The sequence below is a fragment of the Streptopelia decaocto genome (genome assembly GCF_964273445.1).
Source record: "Streptopelia decaocto genome assembly, chromosome: 1".
In the NCBI taxonomy this organism is placed as follows: Eukaryota; Metazoa; Chordata; class Aves; order Columbiformes; family Columbidae; genus Streptopelia; species Streptopelia decaocto.
The window spans coordinates 122,642,304-122,656,012 of NC_138663.1; the positions used below are offsets into that span (position 1 = coordinate 122,642,304).

Here is a 13,709-nt window from a genome sequence, read left to right on the forward strand (position 1 = left end):
ATATATATTTTTTTTTTAATATGCAGCACTATTTTAAAACCAACAGCAAAGTTAGGTGCCAGCTCTTCCTTGGGGAGAGATTGGGGAAATGCAAGAGGAGAGAGGGAGGGCTCAGGGGCAGGGGGGAGCCCTAATCTCCTGGGAGGGGGGGGTCCTGTGGCAGGAAGGTCTTGCTGTGAGGAGCGGGAAAACAAAGGGCCATCTGGGAGGAAAAAAGGGAAGGATGAGCACAGAGGCAATGTTATTTTGAAGTGTTTTGACTCAAGTGGAGTGTTTGCTCCTTAGATTGCTGTGCCTTAATAATGTTAGTGTTTAAGCGAGGCTTTGAAGTTAACAGCTGCTATTGTTTGGCTGCAAATAGTTTTCTGAGAGGCTGGGTAACGGGGTGTCCCTTTGCACCGAGAAAGCTAGTTCCAGCGGCAGATAAACAATGTGCCCGTTTTAATTTAAATAAACTGTAGATAATGCGGGAAGGTGGAAGAGAAGGAGATCCTTTTTTTAGTGTCTCCCAAACTGCAGACTCGTTATACCTTTTCCTTTTTCCCCTAGAGAATTGTAAAGATTATTTTGTAAAACCATGCAGGTTGGTTACTGTCCCCAGCTAAAATGCCCTTTTTAAATTTTTTTTTTTTTTTTAAATTTTTGACTGTCTTGACATGAGTCAGCACTGAAATGTAATAGTGGAACAAAAATTTGGTTTATGCTTTTCGTTTGTTTGTTGAGTTTTTTCGTATGTCAGTCTTTCAGCAAGCACAGTTCATTCCGGTCCATTTTTCTTCCAGTTACTCATCTGCATCCAGAAATTAGATCGCTTGATATTTGCTTCGCAGGGACTGCGGCAGCTACAGCTGCAGGAGGCTGAGGCAGGGCTGGGGAGGTTTGCCTGGGGGTCCGTGTGCTCGGCAGCTGCCTGGCACTGCCAGGGGAGACACCCTTACACCTGCATCTTCCTTTTGGTCCCCTTGGTGGGATGGGTTGGCTGTGGAGGATCCCCACTTTGGCACTTACAGTGGTGTTTCTCACTTGGGATTCTATTTCACTTCATGTGACTTTCTCAGCTCATGTCTGTCGCTCTGTTATAGTAATCCTGGGGTGAAACGGAGTGCTGGGGCACGGCTTGGTGTGCCATACAGCTTGTGGTGTGCCCCCATAGCATGGAAACCACCACCTCGTCAGGCTAAACCTGGGCAGCTGCTGGTGCTTTCTGCTGTGGGGCTGAAAACCTCAACAATCCCTGACAAATCCTCTCTCATCCCTCTGACAGTTTTATGTATGATTTATAGTCCCAAGTGTTAGCGCTGAATAGATGCAGGGCGGCAGTTGCATTTAAATGTGTTGCTTGCTAATGTACAATCGTCTCTTTTAGGATGCACGTTGTTTTTTTATGAGACCGATGGCAGATCGGGCATTGACCACAACAGCATCCCAAAGCACGCTGTCTGGGTGGAAAACAGCATAGTGCAAGCGGTGCCCGAACACCCCAAGAAGGACTTTGTCTTCTGTCTCAGCAACTCCCTTGGGGATGCTTTCCTCTTTCAGGTTGGTCCGGTTCAAAGGTTTTACCGAGTCATTCTCTTTTTCTGTCTCCAACCAAGGAAAATCCTGCTGACTCCAGAAGGTCTGGGTTTTTCCTCTGGCAATGCTAGAGGAAGGACACGATATATTTGGTAAATGCCACTCAGGAGACCCACCACTACATGTGAATCACTGTCACATCTGTGTCACTGTCAGTGTTTTTATTGACTCAGTGGGCCCTCTTTGCATAGGTGGTTGGAACAAAGTAAAAATTAAGAAATATTCTTACATCCCTGTAAAAACTGGGAATTTTGTGTGATTTGACAGTGTGCTTATAACACACAGACCAGGCCAGTTATGTATAGGACATACAGTAGTGCATTAAATGTGCTGTAACAGTCTGCCTTTCATAAAGGACATATATGAAAGATGGCACCTTGTGGAGACGCTTAAGGGGTTTACAAGATCAAGAGGAACTTGAATTGCAAGGGGGTGCTTTGACCTGCAGGTGCTCTCCCCAATGGTGTTGCAGAATCCAGTTGCCCCTTGTTCATACAGACCTGAGCCAACATCTTGCTGTTGCCTGGGAGGCGGCTGAAAGTGCATGTTTAGTTTTTCTAAGCAGAAAATAGAAGTGTCTGAATTTCACAAGTTACATTTAATAAAAATTCAGTACTTATATCAAATTTGATGTGTTTCACTGAAAAAGATTTCTGTGATTTGGCAACTACTGCTTCCCTGACTTATTTTTAGGTGGACATTCCACTTTCTTATTGTACGTTGTCACTAATCAAGGCGTGACACTCTTTTCTTCGTAATTGCCAGCCTGTGCTAAGGTGGTGCCATTTACTCCTCTGTTGATTCAGTTTTCCTCACCAGAGGAATCCCTTATTTATTTCACTTTCCAGTGACAATGTATTCAGAGTTTCTTGCCTTCTTAAACCAGAAGCTACTCTGTAGTAGGAAATGCCCCAACATCATCACTCCCCTGTACTCCAGAACAAATCTTTAAAATTACAGTGTCTCATAGGTCCTTGCAGCTCTCCTAGGTGAGGGGCTAGATTCTCAAACGAGTGCAAAATAAAAAAGCTTTATTGACTCAAAGAAAGTAGTGTTGGCTTACATCTTGAAGAGACTGAATATCTGATTGCATACTGAAAAAAAACAAAACAAAACAAAACAAAAAAAACCAAAACCCGACCTTTTTTTGTGGACTGTATTCTCTGCCACCTCAGCCTCATTTTTCCCTTGCTCATATGTAATACTGCCTGCCCCTTTCTACTTTATGCCTTTCCTGGGCAGGGTACATGTATTTTGCCACCTGGAGAGCTTCATCCAGGAGGTAAGTGTGGTGCTTATGGTCTCAGTGTGTGCTTGAAAGGTTGTGGAGCACCATATGAGCTGTAAAATCTTTTCCATGCAGTTTTCTAAGGAAAAACCTTCATTCTCATAAAATTAGTGCCAGTGGATGCTAAATACTGAAAAGGTCACATTCAGTACATTTCTTTTCATGGCAACACAGGGCCTTAGTCATTAAAAGCCCTGCGTCATTATGCCACGGGTAGATTTTCATGTAACTTTGGGGGAAAAAGCGAAATGAGCCTTTTCAAATGAAAGACAATAATTTATACTGCCTTGCAGAATTTTTTGCTTGATGTGTCTCTCCTGCCATAGAACCCAGGCATAGCTAGTGAAGCAGAAGAGAAAGAAGGGATGAGTTTGGGGCGAAGGGAAGGAGACCAGCTGCAGTGGTGGAAGGAATGTGCGAGTGACTGTGCTGTAGGGCTTGTTCTGCTGCCCTCAGAGCAGCTGACGCACGTGTACGGCTGTTCAGCAGCGTGACTTAACTGCTCGTGTCACACACGTCCGTCCACACGTAGCACAGTGCAGTAGTAGCGGCTTTGATGAGAAGAAACCACAGACCCGCAGGAGACTATTTGCGTCCTATGGAGACTGTGTACTTAGGGAGAAAAATAGGGTTGGACATCTTGTAACAAGCCTTCCCACTGCGTTGCACCTAGAGACATCACATACCTCCTACACAATGATTCCTTGCTCAGTCAGTTCTTATCGTGCCTACACAAATCCAGTACTTGCAGATGTCACATGCGTTTTCTGGGAGCTCAGAGCAACTTGTGACACCACATACTTATGCATCAGATGTTTGCAGCTTGTTTATGTGGTCTTTTCGTTTAGAAGTGGAGTGATTTCCCTTGCCTACTCATCTACCCAAAGTCTTCAGCTCCTCCAATCCATTCGAGATTCTTTTTTTTGCCCTTCCTCTCCCCAGGAAACCAAAAAACAAACTCAATCTAATGGTATATGGATATTTTATAATTGAATAAGATAAAAAGATGATTTCTTGCTGTTACAATTTTGCTAGGAATTAACAAAACATACCATCTCATTTTAAGTCCAGTGCTACTCTCTGCTGGGGGCTAGATTTCACCACCTGACTGTATGCAAAGTGTCTCCCATTTTGCAAGTGATTTCTCTATTTTGGCAGAAATTCCTCAGCAAGGGAGGCTCAACATGTCTTCAGCAGTGGCAATAAGACATTGTAAGCCCCTGTCTATGAATGAGAGCTTGTTAGTATTATTACCTGGGCAGGGAACCCAGCCAGTTTAAGCAATATACTTTGTACAGTGCCAACTGAAGACAAGAAAATTGGTAGTAAGAGATCGGTCTTTGCGGTGCAGACCCTGTCTTCTCCTTAGGACTTCTAACCTGAGCTAAGGAAAGCAATAGGACATGTGGGGACTGACCTGCTTCAGCACCATAGTATTTTTGGGAATATCAGCCTGAAGTCCTGCCTGTGCATACATGATTTCCAGAATTGGGATCCTGTGGGCATCTCTCCTTCACTTCGATTAGCCACGTCCTTTGCTGTTAGTTGTGACCACCAGGACAACAGTGAGAATGACCTTCTTCATCTATGCTAGCAACTGGAGAAGTCATACTGTGCTGTCTATTAATAGATCGGGTATCATCAGAAAGTTTAATTAGAACAAGGTGTTTTGGCACCTTGCTACTTTTTCAGGCATGAGCCAAATACCAGTGTGATTACTACTAAAGGCTGAGACTCAGAGAAAGTCCACTGCAACCCTGAGTTGGCTGTAAATTTTGTTTTATAACGTACTGTAAAGGGAATGAAGTTTAGTAAGAAGGCTAAGAAGATTTACTTTTTATTTTGAAAGTCTGGAAAAGGGACGCTTTGAAATATTGTTCTTTCTGTGTCAAAAGCCTCTAATCAGAATAGTGCTTTTCCAGAAAAATGTACCAGAAAAGTGTCCCATGCCTCAGCCTAATATTTTGAATCATAGAATGGTTTGGGTTGGAAGGGACTTCAAAGATCATCTAGTCCAATTCCCCTGCCATGGGCAGGGACACCTTCCACTAGACCAGGTTGCTCAAAGCCCCATCCAACCTGGCCTTGAACACTTCCAGGGATGGGAAATGTTCCCTTTTCCCAAGCTGTCACACACGTGCTTGGGAAGGGACAGTACCAGAGCTGTAGAAATTGCAATGAACTTGCCTTTAATGGTAACAGTCTTCAGAGCGCTTCAGGACCTTTAGAAATGGAAAGCTTGTTTGTCTATACATCGTCATAAAGTGTGACCATGATATCTACAAGTAGCTTTATGCCATTAATTTATTATTAACTATTGTATGCCAAAAAAGCTCTCCATACTGTGAAGAGCACACAGGCTGGCACGTTCCCTGTCCAAAGGAAATAGGAGTTCAGAAAATATCTTTAAGTGTTGAGCTACAAATTCGGACAGTATTGCATTGAACAAGGAAGGTAATTCCTAAAACCTTACTGGGAAACACTGTACAGCTGCAAAGCACAGATATAGGTGTAATTCTAAGTGCTCAGAGCCTAGTGCTGAGTTAAAAATGGCCTGCTTAAGAATGATGGGGTTTTTATTACTTCTCTTCTAAGTGGATTTAAAGCTTTGAATCTTAAGATCAAAAGGAAAAGAACTGCTTGGAATTGCATTTGTTAATCTCCAATCAATTTTAAAGAGGATCCTGACTTCTTTTTCCCCTTTCCCTCTCTTCAGACCTCTAGCCAGACTGAACTGGAGAACTGGATCACCGCAATCCATTCAGCTTGTGCAACTGCAGTGGCAAGGCAGCATCACAAAGAGGACACTGTCAAGCTCCTGAAAACAGAGATAAAAAAGCTGGAGCAGAAGATTGATATGGATGAGAAGATGAAGAAAATGGGTGAAATGCAACTGTCCTCAGTAACAGACTCCAAAAAGAAGAAGACCATATTGGATCAAGTAATCTTGCTTGCTTATGTGAAATAAGACCCTAGCAAATATTTAAGGCCACCTTCAGATTAGCGGTACCTCTGTCTGCTCCCACTGCGTGTGTGCTGGCAGAGCTCCACAGAGCAGGTGGGATGTGTGTTGGCAGCAGAGGTCACAAAATCATAGAGTGTCCTGAGCTGGAAGGGACCCACAAAGATCATCGAGTCCAACTCCTGTCCCTGCATATGACAACCGCACAGTTCACACCATGTATCTGACGGCGTTGTCCAGTCTCTTCTTGAACACTGTCAGGCTTGGGGCCGTGACACCTCCCTGGGGAGCCTGTTCCAGTGCTCCACCACCCTCTGGGGGAAGAACCTTTTCCTCATGTCCAACCTAAACCTCCCCTGGCACATCTTCCTGTCATTCCCTCAGGTTCTGTTATTGGTCACTAAAGAGAAGACAGCTGTGCTGGTTGCCCTAGTTGCACCCTTTTTCCAAACAATGTGTACTAAGGTACAGCATGGGCTGTCCTCTCCTGGCCTTCATGCAAGACGTTTGGATGTCTGCTTGAAGGTTGAGTCAGAGCATTAGGGGAGTGAAGAGGCCACCAGGCTATGTCGGCAGGGTGCCTTAGGGAAGAGCTGGTCATAGACCGGCAAATACTGCTGTTGCTGTTGTCTTAAGTGTGGAAGACGCTGGTTCTTCCGCTGGCAGATGGGATGAAGAAGCCATCCCTGCTTTCTGTTTGTTAGAAGGGCCTGCCTTGAGCTCATGGCTGCATGAGTTCATGGGACCGCTCCTTCCGACTTCAAGTGGACAACGTAGTTGTGTTTCTGAAGCGGAGAGCAGGGAGCAGATGTCTCTCCTGCTGCTGCAGTGGCACCTTATTTTGGGAAGCTAACATATGGTTCCTGCTTCATTAGTTTGTAGCTCTTTTACCAGGCTGCCAAACACGCCTGTAATGCAAACCGTAGGGAGCAGCCAGGGCCCTAATGCGCTAAGCTAAAGAGATTTCGTACCCCCTGGAAGCCCCCAAGAAGGGGGAGGGATGCGGGGGAGATGCTCGCCTCTGTTGAAAGGGCCTCACTGAAAGGCTGTCAATCACAGTGAGAGGGCAGAGCAATCTTTCTCTTTATGTAACTGAGTTTTTCTAAATGCTTTGAAACTGTTTCCTATCAGCAATTTGAATTATTTAAATAAGTCCTTGCATAGGCTGATTATAGTGCTCTTCCACTGATAAGATTAATTATCCCCAGTGTACTACACTTTTTCAAGTATTGTGAGCTCTGTTGATGCTTACAGCAATGCTGCTGCTGCGGCTGCTGATTCCGTGTGCTCTGTATGTGGAATTCGGTGGGGTTTGGTGTTCTTGTTTCTCAGATGCCCCTGATACATGAAAAAAAGCCTCTTAAGGGACTGCTCAGAAGAGAATCCTAGAATGAAAAGAAAATTAAAATTGGAATTTTAATCCTATTAATTAACATTGTATCAAAGGAGTGCTTGTCCCAGGAGGAGACTTCTACCATAAACATAAAAAAAGTTGTTTTCTATCTAATGAAAACTTTTTTATTATTTGTATCCTGTTTGGGTTTGGGAGGGTAGGGGAGAGCGGCAAAGAAGGGTAATCAAAGTTTCTTGAATGAGATCAGCATTGGTGAAAGAGGCGTCTTACTGGGAACAGTAGAATTTTCTTAAGGTATTTACCACTCTTTTTTTCCTCCTCTCCCCTTTTCTTCTCATGCGTCTCACTCTTCAATCTTCGCTGTACACAGATCTTTGTTTGGGAACAAAACCTTGAACAGTTCCAGATGGACCTATTTCGGTACCGCTGTTACTTGGCTAGTCTCCAGGGAGGGGAGCTCCCAAACCCTAAAAGACTGCTTGCTTTTGCCAGCCGTCCAACAAAAGTTGCGATGGGCCGTCTTGGAATCTTTTCAGTCTCGTCGTTTCATGCGCTGGTAAGTTTGGCCAGAGGCCAGAGGTCATCTTGACCAACCTGCAAATGGTTTCACGTGTCCAATGCAGTGATCACGTCGACAACCAACAGTTTGTACCTGGGGGTGAGCCCTTAGTCAGCATGCAGAAGATTCTGCTTCCTGGAAGGGGTGTGTGTCCTGGATATAGATTAAAAAGCAGATGCTTGCCAGCCATGGCCTTATGGAAGTGGAACAACCATGTTTTTCCTAAATATGTGATTTTGAATTTCTAGATCTGTAGTATAAACATGTTTTTCGTAAACACATCTTCCTGTTACAATGGCAGGCTCATCTCTAATGTTTGTGCACATGGGCTTGATCCAAAACTCCGGTGAAGTCAATAGGGGTCTTTCCGAGGCCCTCAGCACGTGTTGGCTTAGACCTTCTTGGGCATGGCTTGCTTTCTACCATATGGATGAATCTACTGACCAATTAGTCTAATACCCGGTCTCCAGTGATCAACACCTGATGCTCCACAAGGGAGGGGAAATGTTCTGCTCTGCTACTTATGGTGCAGGAAGTAATGTTTAAAATGGTTGTTTAAATAATGTAACAACCCAGCTCTTAATAATACAGGGAAATGTATTGGAAAGTGGTGGCTTTTTAATGAAGTTAAATCAAGTTCCTGTAGTTTCAGCTTGGACTCCTGAAGCTTCACAGAAATAGCAGAGCTCCACTGTTGTCTTGTAGATGTCAGCTGTACTCTTCAGTTGAATCCAGAGCTGTAATTCAGTCAGGGGCGGTTTTATTCTTTTATGTATGAAAAGATGAGCGTCATCATCCTGATAATTGCTGGTGGATTTATTTTTTTTTTTAAGTGTCGGGCTGTAATTTGCATTTATGCTTATTTTTTGCATCTAGCAAGGCACTGAGCGTTAGCCTGAAAAACAGTCTGCCTCTTCATGCTGGTGTCTCTTGAGAGCCAAGTGAAAAAAAAATATGTTTTGAATATGTTGTGCTGGAAAAGACACGTGCTTTCTTCTCCTTTAAGCAAACTCTCATGTCCTCCTTTGCCCTCGATACTGTGGAAATTGTGCAGTGAGTCTCAGACTCGAGCTGGGTGCTGCATGGTGATAGTGTGGCATCCCTAACTCTTCCTGAAGATGTTCCTCAGCAGGTTAGCCAAAGGATGTGCCTTTGCACAAATGTCCCAGGTACAGCTACGAAACATCTCACAAGTCCAGGCTGTGGAAATGGAGACGCTCACAGTCGTGTTTAAGTTCTCCTTTTCCTTGATCTCTCCACATTTCCCACAGAGAACCACCATTACTCACACAGTGACGGTTCCCTGGGTACACAAGCCAGCCTGCTGTTCCTCCTCTCTTTATATTGTTTTTTTCTTTCTGCTGCACCCAAACAACCAGTTTCTCAGCTCCGTAGCTTGGGGCGTCACTCAGAGATTTGGGTGTTCCCGCTAGGGTTGCCAAACGACAATCACATTTTGCTAGTTTCGGCTCTGGGAATCCAGTACAAAAGTGCTCCAGGAAGCATACGGCCAACCCGGCAGGGTGGGTCTGTCTGTCTGTCTGTCTAGCTTCACCGTGCGCTCCCGTTCATACCTGCCATCTCCTACCACTCCCTTTTTTGCAAGAGAGGAGCTCGCTCTACTGAGGCCACCTCCATGTGGGAAATCTGCTTAAACTTTGGCCTAAACGCTTCACCTCTGACTAATGTCATACCAAATTCTACCAGAGCTTCCCCCTCTGGGAAATGCTCCCCAAATATTTGGTCTCAATAAAGGCATATTTCTTTTCGCTCCAAAGGGGTTCCCACAGGCCATTTTTCAAATACCCAAGCAGTTATTACTGCTCTGATCAAAAGGGTCATTTCAGCTCACTTTTTTTTCTTCCTGTGTTTTACTCACTCCGTCAAATGTTGCTATCTTTAAGGAAGTGCAGGTTTTAAATACCTTGACATATTTGCAAGCCTTTATCTGGCCTTGTAACAGCGATGAGTCAGTTCCAGGATGCCCAGAGTGCTTCCACAGGAAAGAGCAAAGAGAAAGACCAGGCTTCTCAGGAGTGCCAGATAAGTTTGGACATCTCAGGTTTTGTGTGTCCAGCTTTAAAACTTCATTTAAAAAAAACAAACAAACACAAGAAAAATACCCAAACCTTTCACTGGTGCAGAGGCTTTGCTCTGTGACGATGAGGCTGCTTCAAAATATCTCTGATTAAATGCCAACAAATGAAAGGGGAGGGTACTGTCCCTTTTAATCTTTGATGTTTGATGTTGGAAGAAGCGAGTTAAATTGCAGTGAGAAGGAAGCAGTCTGGCAGCATCACCATTGTCCCTGTTGTGAGTACACATGTTGCCATAAGATTTGCCTCGTTTTTTTAAAACCTGATTCCACTCTCTGTTAGATTATGTAAGCCACAGTGTGGTGGGATGCTGCAACCTTTGATTATGAAACCATGTGGCATTGACAGGTGGCGGCTCGCACAGGGGAGTCTGGAGTGAGGAGAAGGACACAGGCCATGTCCAGATCTGCCAGTAAACGGAGAAGCAGGTTTTCTTCTCTTTGGGGCCTGGATACTACCTCGAAGAAAAAGCAAGGGAGGCCAAGCATTAATCAGGTAAGTACATGGGAGCTTGAGATACTGTTATTTTCAAGGCTTATTTGTTACAGTGCAGAATGCAGCTCATGCAGAGAGTCATCAAGCACTTACACATGCAACCCTAAACTTGCCCATTTATAACCTTTCATGGTGTATAGTCACTGTATTCCACATCCTCTTCAAAAATCAGTGACTGTAATTAGAGATAACTATACAGCAGCTCCTGTTCAAATGAGATTTGGGGTTTGCACCTTCTTTAGCTGGATTGGTCACATTTCTACTGTTGTTGCTTTTCTGCTCCTTCTGCTTTTGCTGGAGGTACTTTCCCTAAACTCAGGAGTGACAAAGCAGAAGTGTAAAACACATACAACTTTGGAAGGAAAAGAAAAAGTGCAGACTTTTTTGTTTCTTTAAATTAAAATTATGAGTTTGTAGAATACTTTAAATGTAGCTGAGTTTAGGGAGATCTTCCTAGAGTAACATAAAGCTTTGTACTTAGTAGGGACAGTCCCTGTTTTGCGTCAGATTTTATAAAAAGCCAAAAGCTGAAACATTTCTGCACAGTCACTGCCCAGATCTTTGTCTAGAAAACGTGTTTCAGTGTGCTAGGAAGGTACTTCCTTGTTATTCTTTCCAAACATCCCTAATTATAGCTTCAGTTTTTGAGAGCCATACCTCATCTAATTGCAGGAAATGTTATCTTTGTTCGTCTTTCTCTTCTTTCACTTTTTGAAGGGAGAAAGGCTTGGGACAAGTGTTGTTCTGTGCCCTGTGATTTCTTCTTCCTTCTGTTGAAGCAGCAGTGGGTGTTTGTTTTGTTTAGCAGAGGATGAATACTGCAGAATTGTTTAGCTTGTTTTTAGTGCAACATTAGGAGTTCATCTAATATTTAGTGGCTGAGCAAAAGCTCACGGTTTTGCCGGGAAGCAGCAGATGCCTCCATGAGCGCAATCCCAATTTTTTGCTCTGGTGCTGCGGCACCCCTGTTGCTTGGTACCTATTTTCCCCAAATCAAGCACTTTCCCTTGTCCTGAGGTAGGATCCTGCCCACGCTGTGTCTTCAGAATTTTTTTTTCCTGAACTCACCCTTTTTTCTTTCTTTCAGTGGGGATAAATGCATTCTTGACACTAACTCCCCCTGTCCCTACCCCTACTCCCCTCACTGTTCAATAAGAATAGGCGTGAAAAGGGATTTTCTTCCAGGTTAAAGAAAAGTCATACTGGAGAGGGTGAAAGAACAAGTAAAGTTTTGAGCAAGTAGCAGGGTGTCTGAATGTTGTGTCTGAAACACATTTCCCCTGCTCCTGTGTAGTGCCAAGTTGAAGCAGTAAACTGTAAATCCCTAAAGGGCAGTGACCTTCTCCCATCCTGCGTGGTCTCTGCTTCAGATTAGGTACAGAATAGTTAAAAGCCAAACCCAGCAACTCGATCATAAACCTGTGCTGGTGCGGAGCTATAAAACATAACTTTTCAGTTTTAATTATGGGCTTCTGCTGCATTAACAGCCCTGTTTGCCAGTCTGATGCAGTCTCGGGATGATTTGGGTAGATTCTGTAAATATTCCCATTCTGTCGTTCCTCCTGCACAGAGTTCTGTTGATTTTGGCTCTCTGGTTTGTGTTGGGTTACCAGCTCTTATTTCATTAGAGAAGGGTTATGCTGAGTTGCGGTACTTCAATGTTTGCTAAGTACTTTTCGGAAGGTGGTTTATTACAAAAACAGCCAGAAGTGGAGCCCTTCTTCTGAGTTCTCAGCCTTAGCAGAGGTGGAGAAGCCTTCCTTTCCCCCACTTTACAAGTGGGGAAACCAAACACAAAAGGAGATAAAATATGTCCAGCTCTGTCAAGTAAGTCAGTGACAGACCACTAAGCAGAACTGGCCTCTAATTTTTTAGCATGGTGCCCTATCACCAGCTTGTCCTTCACCCCGCCTTCCCTTTTTACAATCTACTATTTTCCTTTTCTGTGTTTTGAGATGAGTGTTTTCATTTTTCATTTGATTTCCATGCCAGATGTTAGATACATGGTTCCCTCCTTAGCATGTGCTGCAGACGGTGCGGAGGCACATGTGTGTTTTAAAGCAGTTACTCTGTTGTTCCTCAGGTGTTTGGCGAAGGAGTGGATTCAGTAAAGAAATCTCTCGAAGGAATCTTTGACGATACAGTCCCAGATGGCAAGGTAAAACACTGGGAGGAGAGAAAGAGGAGAGGAGAGGAGAGGAGAGGAGAGGAGAGGAGAGGAGAGGAGAGGAGAGGAGAGGAGAGGAGAGGAGAGGAGAGGAGAGGAGAGGAGAGGAGAGGGAGAGGAGAGGGAGAGGAGAGGGAGAGGAGAGGGAGAGGAGAGGGAGAGGAGAGGGAGAGGAGAGGGAGAGGAGAGGGAGAGGAGAGGAGAGGAGAGGAGAGGAGAGGAGAGGAGAGGAGAGGAGAGGAGAGGAGAGGAGAGGAGAGGAGAGGAGAGGAGAGGAGAGGAGAGGAGAGGAGAGGAGAGGAGAGGAGAGGACTCTCTGCACGCTGTAGGGCTCTGGAAGGGTTTGAGCTGGTTGCCCACACTCAAAAGAGCTTATTACTGTGTGGGGCATCCCAAGCACAGCTGGAGGTGCCAGTCCCAGAGGGATGTTAGCACTGCGTGCCAAGGCAATGCCTGCCCACAGGAGGACCTGAATGCTGCTGGTTTTGGAAAATGGCTGCTCGTGATGGCCGTATGGGGTTTTCATAATTTAGGGTTTAGCAGAACTATGGCGCGCAGGGGGTTCTGTTGTTTTGTTCTCATGTGCTTCTGTGAGCTTCTGCATTTGCAGCCACAATTATAACTGCTTTCTCTTTCCCCAAAGAAAGTCAGCTATAAACCAGCATTAAGACAGTGCTAAGAGGCACATTCTTCATGTGGTGAATATGGGTTTAGCTGCGTGAGCCCACTTGCAGCAAATAGGAATTCTGCAGCTCCATCACTTCCTGGGGCTTTATAGCTTGGAGTGTAACTTGGATGTATAAAATACAGTAAATTCAAAATAAATACTGACATTTGCTATTTTGCTATTTCTAAGTTTTAAGTACTGTAGCTCCTACAACAGTTTTGTTTGCCTTGCATTGGTTTACCAGGAAACACAGTGCATTTAATTTTAAATCTCTTTTTATCACTGTTATTTTTTGTTGCATTCCTAGCATTCCCAGTAGCCATAGGGTGAAATCCCAGGAAAAGCGCATTGCGCCAGTGTAGCTGTGTGGGTGGCATGGGAAGGCACACTTTATACTGCTCAGGTAAAACTGCAAAGTTTCCTGTCCAGACAAGCCTTCAGTCTGGGCTTATGAATAAAACGTCTTCACAGTAAGAGGGCCTTTTACTACAGATATGAGGTTCCTCACACTTATTATTGATGAAGAGGGTGATTGTATTTGGCTGG

General features: G+C 44.4%; 1 protein-coding gene across 8 annotated transcripts in view; it reads left to right on the forward strand.

Annotated features, from left to right (window-relative positions):
- TIAM1 (TIAM Rac1 associated GEF 1) overlaps positions 1-13,709 on the forward strand; it is a 198,814-nt gene that overhangs the window by 131,019 nt on the left and 54,086 nt on the right. For all 8 annotated transcript variants that reach the window (XR_014186698.1, XR_014186699.1, XM_082076393.1 and 5 more), the window contains 5 exons: positions 1,367-1,539; positions 5,580-5,804; positions 7,550-7,735; positions 10,183-10,329; positions 12,413-12,487. Coding sequence is in view for 6 of the 8 variants with exons in the window: in XM_082076393.1 (XP_081932519.1) it covers positions 1,367-1,539; positions 5,580-5,804; positions 7,550-7,735; positions 10,183-10,329; positions 12,413-12,487 (806 nt within the window). In the remaining 2 variants the exon portion in view is untranslated. The remainder of the gene's footprint in view (positions 1-1,366; positions 1,540-5,579; positions 5,805-7,549; positions 7,736-10,182; positions 10,330-12,412; positions 12,488-13,709) is intronic.